This window comes from Sorex fumeus, unplaced genomic scaffold, assembly GCF_029834395.1.
Source record: "Sorex fumeus unplaced genomic scaffold, SorFum_2.1 ptg000098l, whole genome shotgun sequence".
Classification (NCBI taxonomy): Eukaryota; Metazoa; Chordata; class Mammalia; order Eulipotyphla; family Soricidae; genus Sorex; species Sorex fumeus.
Genome location: NW_026606155.1, coordinates 75171940 through 75179720, shown reverse-complemented (window position 1 = coordinate 75179720; position 7781 = coordinate 75171940). Strand labels below are relative to the sequence as shown.

At 39.3% G+C, this 7781-nt stretch overlaps 1 protein-coding gene across 1 annotated transcript; it reads left to right on the top strand.

Moving 5' to 3' along the window:
• Nucleotides 1-285: 285 nt before the first annotated feature.
• Nucleotides 286-1230, top strand: LOC130041237 (olfactory receptor 11G2-like). The gene has a single exon (XM_056133303.1). It carries the CDS (start codon nt 307-309, stop codon nt 1228-1230), a length of 924 nt encoding a protein of 307 aa, XP_055989278.1. The 5' UTR covers nt 286-306.
• The last annotated feature ends 6551 nt before the right edge of the window (nt 1231-7781 follow it).

Genomic DNA, 7781 nt, shown 5'->3' with positions numbered 1-7781 from the left:
ATTTTTTTTTACCTCAGTGGTAGTTACTGTGGCATTTTATGTAATAATTTATCAAGCACATATTTGCATATTAAAATTACTACATATTTCACAATTTAAAAAATGTCTATCGACTGATATTCACTGATCTCTGATGTTTTCAGATCAATAACTAACTCGGGGAATATGTCAAATTAGATTTGTAAAAAAGTAGATTTTGCATTATGTAAACCCTTATTTCATTCTCCGGGATAGTTATATCTGGATCCCTCACGTGTTTAACATAACTATTTAGTATTTTCTGGTCTTTTCACAGTTTACAGACACATGAAATTCTCCAACTCCAGCACCATCACTGGGTTCATCCTCCTGGGCTTCCCTTGCCCCAAGGAGGGACAAATCCTCCTCTTTCTGCTCTTCTTAATCATCTACTTCCTGACCCTCATGGGCAATGGTGCCATCATTTGTGCTGTACGCTGGGATCAGAGACTCCACACCCCCATGTACATCCTGCTTGCCAACTTCTCCTTCCTGGAGATCTGGTATGTCACCTCCACTGTCCCCAACATGTTGGCCAACTTCCTCTCTGACACCAAGGTCATCTCCTTCTCTGGCTGCTTTCTCCAATTCTACTTTTTCTTCTCCTTGGGCTCTACAGAATGCTTTTTCCTGGCTATTATGGCATTTGACCGATACCTTGCCATCTGCCGGCCTCTGCACTACCCGACCATCATGACAAGACGTCTCTGCACCAATCTCGTGATTGGCTGCTGGGTATTTGGTTTCCTCTGGTTCTTGGTTCCCATCATTCTCATCTCCCAAATGTCCTTCTGTGGATCCAGGATTATTGACCACTTCCTCTGTGACCCAGGCCCTCTATTAGGACTCACCTGTACCAGAGCCCCTATAATAGAGATGACTAGTTCTACCTTAAGTTCTTTACTTCTGTTTATTCCATTTCTCTTCATCATGGGGTCCTATGCTTTGGTCCTCCAAGCTGTACTGAGGGTCCCTTCAGCATCTGGACGAAAAAAAGCTTTCTCTACCTGTGGGTCCCATCTGGCAGTTGTTTCTCTTTTTTATGGTTCAGTGATGGTCATGTATGTGAGCCCTACATCAGAGCATGATGCTGATATGCAAAAGATAGTGACTTTGTTTTATTCTGTAGTAACTCCACTCATTAACCCAGTGATCTATAGTCTAAGGAACAAAGATATGAAACATGCTATGAAGAAATTACTGGGAACATAAAATTAAGAATCTTGGTTTGAAAGATTAAGGAGGACTACATAGGTTTCTTAGACTACATTGGTCTAAGAAAATACTGACACTACTCATAAAATTGTTCCTATTATTTTTAAACTTTATATACCATAGTGTTTTTCTTATCTCCTAGAATTTAGAAGACGAAAAAATTTCAAAGGTTTCCGGCCAACCTATGAAACCTCCCCACAAAGAAAACAGTCATTTACTAAAGTTTTTTTTCACTTTTTTAGCATTAAAGTAAGTGAATATGTACATCAATGGAAATTCATTAGGGGTACAGCAGAAACAAAAAGAAATCTCATCTTTTTATATAGCAAAGTAAATACAGCCTTACATGCATGTTCTCAAGATAAACAATAATGAATCCTCACAAGATCTGATGTAACTTTTTGTCATACCATCCATCCATCTATCCATTAATCAATTATGCCATTCATCTGGGACTTTAGATGCCAAAGGTGTTTGCTAAGACATTTGAAACAAGCAAATATATCTAAAATAGGAGGTTGCTCTGTAATTTAGAAGTTAAGCCACCAAAAGTGTCTGCCACCCTCCCACAGGAACTGAAAGATAGCTCTCTACCTAGATGACACATTTAAGAGGCTTTCCAGAATCACAAAAATGTTCCTGGGTCACCAAAAAAAAAAATGACAATAAGCCTATTTAACTTTTTTAAGAAATTAGAATACATTTCAAAGGTAAAGAAATAACTTAGTAAAACGTTCTATAAAATACAACAAAAATTTAAGGATAAGGGGGAGTCAGAGAGAAAGAGCTGGGACCAAGGCATGTGCCTTGCAAGCTGAGCGTGCCTCAGTGCAACCCTAAAGGCCCCCAGCTCAAGCAGCATAGTGTGCTCTGCCCTCACAAAGCCCCCTGGTGGTGGCCCCTGGACCCTTACTTCAATATAAATGTCTATTTCTATTTCTTTTACAAAATGCACGCTCTTTCTGTTTTGTTTTGTTTTTTTTTTGTTTTTTAATTTTTGAAGCATTTATTTATAAGGTAAAGATACAAATATCTGATGTCAGTTAGCATAAAGTATTCACATAAGTAAAGGAGAAAAAGACAAATATATTCCCGCAAAAGTAGGGAATGGGGGTTCCAGGGGAACATTGCTACCCTACATGTTTTCTCCTTTTATGTTTGTTTTTGTCTTTTTCGTCACACCTGGAGGTGCTCAGAGCTTACTCGTGGTTTTGAATGCACACTGTTTTAACCCTAACACAAAACCTGAAGCATTTTATTACCTTTCCAAAGGTGACATATTGTCTTTGACCTTCTACTTGAGTTTATATTTCTGTCCTCCAGACTATCTATTATAGTCGTATTGATTATAGGGCACAGATTAATATCTTAGATTTGTCCTTTCTCCCTTGCCACAAGAAGCTTAGGTTTATCGTGTCACACCCATGAAAGTGCTCCTGAGTCACTCCGTTCTTTTGTTTATCTGTAATCCCTTCTCTATGCTCTCTTCCCCAAACAGTTAATCAGCTTATTCCCCTAACCAGTTTCTGTTAATTTGTAAGGTCAGATATTTCTAGGACACTGAACTTGTAAGTTAATATTGCCTTTCTCCTCTCCTTATGTCTTTTAAATAGTTTACTATAAAGCAATGTCCTTTTGCATAGACACAAGAAGACAATATAATGCTTCTGTAACTTGGATTTAATTGGCTTTGAATATTATTCATTCTGGGGCATCTGCTTTCTCAACTTAAGCCTCAGTTGCCCTCACTTCCTAGTGCCCCCAAAAAAAGGGTCCGATGAGGGACTGGATAGAACCAGGGCAAGCGATAATCTATGTGCTACCCTGGCATTGAGATGGGCCTGGCCAAAGCACCACAATTTTTAACTATAAGTTAAGAGCTGGATCATGACAAATGCTGTCATGATCCAAAAGTAACGATGAGAGGAGGACCCTGCTATGGATAGGAAAGACTAATCTAGCCTGAGCACTTTAGTCTGAGATCAGGATGACCCTATAAGCTTAATGCATCTCTTTCTGTGTCCATACAAAATGATTAATATTATGAATGCTTATATGTTTGTTGGACAAGAAGAGGAGAAACACTCCCATGGGATTCCGCCCTTGGGTGGGTCGTCCTGCTGAAAGAGAATCTGTCCTAGAAGCAGTATCCCCTGGGGGAAAGAACTTTGACCCTATGGACTGTGGCCACACCTATTTGCAAGCCCAGCCCCTCATGGTTTTGGGATTTAACTAAACTGTAAGAGTGGGCTGAGGGATTAAGAGTCAGAACCAGAGCCAGGAAAGATGGGTCCAGATTGGGGTCTGGGAGAGAAGGAGAGAGAGAGAGACAGGAGTGAATGGGATGAGACTGGAATAAATGGCATCTGATCAATCAACCATCTTGGCCCTCCTTCCTTCCTTCTCCTGTCCTTGGCCAACAGCCATCCCGATTCAGTCCACACACACCGGCTCTAGAGCACCAAACATGGGCGGTAAGATAGAGCTGCCCAAAGAGCCTGCGAACACACAACCTTCAGCGTGCTTAGTTTTATACAGTCAATGAGAAAAATACCACTGGTACTACAGAAAAGCATCAAATATATACATATAACAAAAAGCAAATAGCAAAGCTTTAAATATCTGAGAAGCTATTCCATTTTATTTGGAGCCATAGAAGTAATTTTAAGACTATAATAAATAGATCTCTTTTCTTTTCCCAAATTGACAAAAGACCAAAAATGATGTCTGGAAAATTATCCCTCCTCTTCTTTGCCAGTAGAATATAAATTGACTCAAGATCCAATAACTATAAAAATCAGAAGCTATTCCCTTTAATTCAACAATTTAATTTCTAGATATTTACCTGAGTGATATATTCACACATAAGGAAAATGTCATGTGTACAAGATAAACTGTTTGTAAAACTAAAGATTGGAACAATCTAAATTTCAACGAATTATGGGCGGCTTAAATAAATTACTGTACATTCATTGAATGGAAAGCTAAAGAATTGTTTAAAATGAAGATGTGTACAGATATACTCATATATAAAAATGCTAAAATAAAGATGTATCTGACTATCTTTATGTCAAAAAGATTCTATAGATTCATGTAATCTATATTCATAAATACATTTATGCCTATTAAAGAAGAAAAAGCAGTAAAAGTGACTGCTTTATAGAAGGGAATTTAAATCCTTAGGGGACAAGAAGAGAAGAGTTTTTTGCTACACAAGTTTTTGTATTTTTTTTAATTTAATTCAGAGAGGATTGAATTGCCTTGCAAGCATGAGAAACCTGACATTACAAAATAAAATAAAATTTCATTCCATATGAATGTGTTGCATTTAAATATACATTGAAGCAGCATTTAGTGTTAGCATTTAAAAATAAAATGTAGGGGCTGGAGAGATAGTATGAGGAATGTGGTGCTTGCCTGGCACAAGGCCCATCCTGGTCCTTAGAACCCCATCTGGTTCTTTGAGTCCCACAAGGAGTGATCCCTGAGCAGTCAAGATTAAACTCAGAATTCTATAAAGTGTGGCCCAAAAAGCAAAATTAATTTATTAATTTTTAAAATTACGGTCAGACGAGAACAGATGACTGGTTAAAGAAACTTTGGTACATCTACACAATGGAGTATTATGTAGCTGTGAGAAAAGATGAAGTCATGAAATTTACATACAAGTGGTACTACATGGAAAGTATCAAGTTAAGCGAAATGAGTCAGAAAGACAGGGATAGACATAGAAAGATTGCATTGCCCTTGCCCCGGAAGCTCTCGCCACGACACGAGGTTTCTGGGCTGGGTGGGCAGTGCGGCTTCCTTTTCGTCTGACATCTTAGGGCGGTTGCAGTGCCGGCTGCTGCCCTCCGAGCTTAGCACTTGTCATCTAATACCAACCAAAAATCTCTCACCTCTTCTACTACAATTCAACAACATCCCACTCGCCTACTCCATTTCCAACAAAAGTCCTGTTTGAAAATAGCTGTACAAGCTCAGTAGTAAATAGCACCTCCTCCAAAAGTTTCACTCAATGTCAGTTATAAAACAAAGAATAACGCCTGATTGAGAAGAAGGTCAGACTCAGAAAGGTAGAAGAGGCCCATCTAGCAGCAACAAAGTTGAACGGCTCCTGGCAGTCTCTCATCACTCAACCAGAATAGTAACAGTGACTGTGAAGGACCAAACCACACTGGTCACAATGGTAAAGCAACACAAAAGTCCATCAAACTTTCTTATTCACGAGGCTAGCCCAGAAGACACCAACAGTACTATAGCGTTAGACAACCTCTCTGACAAAGAATTCAGAATGGAGCTACTTAGGATGCTTAGGGAACTAAAAGAAACAATGGAAAGCAATGCCAATAAAAGACAAAAGGATTTGAAGGCAGAAATGAGGAAAATGCAATCGGAAATGTCGGACCTGAAAAACCTGGTAGCCGAATTGAAAACCTCAGTGGAAGGCCTCAGCAGCAGAGTAACAGCGGCTGAGAACAGAATCAGTGAGCTCGAAGATCAAGTTCAGAGACTTGCCAGAAAAGAGCAGAAAATGGAAAAGAGACTCACAATTCGGGAACAGATGGCAAGAGAAGATCGTGACGAAGCCAAGAGGGGTAACATAAGAATTATTGGAGTCCCAGAGGGACAGGAAGAAAACCTTGATGAAGAAGAAACTGTCAAAGACATCAATGCTACAACGTTTCCAGAGCTGAAGAAAACTTGTGACCACATCCAGGAGGCCTGAAGGGTACCAGCTAGAAGAAATCCGAATAAAAATACCCCAAGACACATCCCGATCAAAATGACCAAAACCTTAGACAGAGACAAAATTCTGAAAGCAGCAAGATCGAAGAAAGAAACTATTACAAAGGAGCATACTTAAAATTCACAGCTGATTTTTCAGATGAAACCCTCAGGGCCCGAAAACAGTGGTGGGACATAGTGAAAAAACTCAATGAAATAAATGCCTCCCCAAAAATACTTTACCCAGCGAGACTCTCATTCATAATAGAAGGAACAACACACAGTTTCACAGACAAACAACAGCTCAGGAACTTCATAGACTCAAAACCATGGTTACAAGTACAACTAAATGGGCTACTTTAAGGCAAGACAGGCCCCTCAAATACACCAAATTTCAACAGAACAATGGGACAAAATCCCATAACAATAATCTCTCTCAATGTCAACGGGCTAAACGCACCAATTAAAAGACATAGAGTGGCAGGATGGATTCGAAAATTGAACCCAACATTCTGCCGCCTGCAAGAAACACATCTCAGTAGTCAAAGCAAACACAGACTCAGAGTCAAAGGCTGGAAAACAATCCTACAGGCAAACAGCTCCCAGAAAAAAGCTGGGGTAGCCATCCTAATATCAGACCACATCGATTTCAGAGTGAAGAATGTCATAAGAGACAGTGAAGGCCATTTCCTATTGATCAAAGGATCTGTACAACAGGAAGAACTTACAATAATAAATGTATATGCACCTAATGAGAGACCAGCAAAGTACTTAAAACAACTACTCATAGATTTGGAAAAAGACATCAATAGCAACACAATACTAGTGGGAGACTTCAACACCACTTTGTCACCTCTTGATAGATTAACCAGACTCAAGCTTAGCAAGGACATACATCATCTGAGGGAAACAATGGAAGAAAGGGACTTAGTAGATATATACAGGACACTTCATCCACAAAAAGCTGAATACACATTCTTCTCAAGCGTACATGGAACATTCTCCAAGAGAGACCACATGCTGAGCCACAAAACATGCCTCCATAAAATTAAGAAGATAGAGATTATATCAACAATCTTCTCAGACCATAATGCGCTGAAATTAGAAGTAAATCACACACAAAAACAGAAAACTAAATCAAACACCTGGAAATTAAACAGTGCGCTATTAAACAACGAGTAGCTTAGACAGGAAATTAAAGAGGAAATCAAAAGATTCCTAGAAACGAATGAAAATGAGGACACGAGTTACCAAAATTTATGGGACACAGCAAAAGCGGTCTTAAGGGGAAAGTTTATAGCTCTACAAGCATTCCTCAGAAAGGAGGAGCGAGCCCACATAAATAAACTAACCTCACAGCTTAAGAACTTGGAGAAGGACCAACAAAAGGAGCACAACCCTAACAGGAGGAAGGAAATAATAAAACTCAGAGCAGAGATTAACGAGATGGAAACCCAAAAAACAATCCGAAAGATCAATGAAACCAAGAGCTGGTTCTTTGAGAAAATTAACAAGATCGATAAGCCCCTAGCAAAACTCACAAAGAAAGGGAGAGAGAAAACCCTAGTAAACCGAATCAGAAATGAAAAGGAGGTCATTACAACAGAAACTACAGAAATTCAAAGGATCCTCAGGGAATACTTTGAAAAGCTTTATGCCACGGAACATCAAAACCTCGAGGAAATGGATAAATTCCTAGACTCCTACAGGCTCCCAAGGCTGAACCAAGAAGACCTGGAATACCTGAACAGACCTATCACCATCAAGGAAATTGAAATGGTAATTAAAAAGTCTCCCCAAGCACAAAAGCCCTGGCCCAG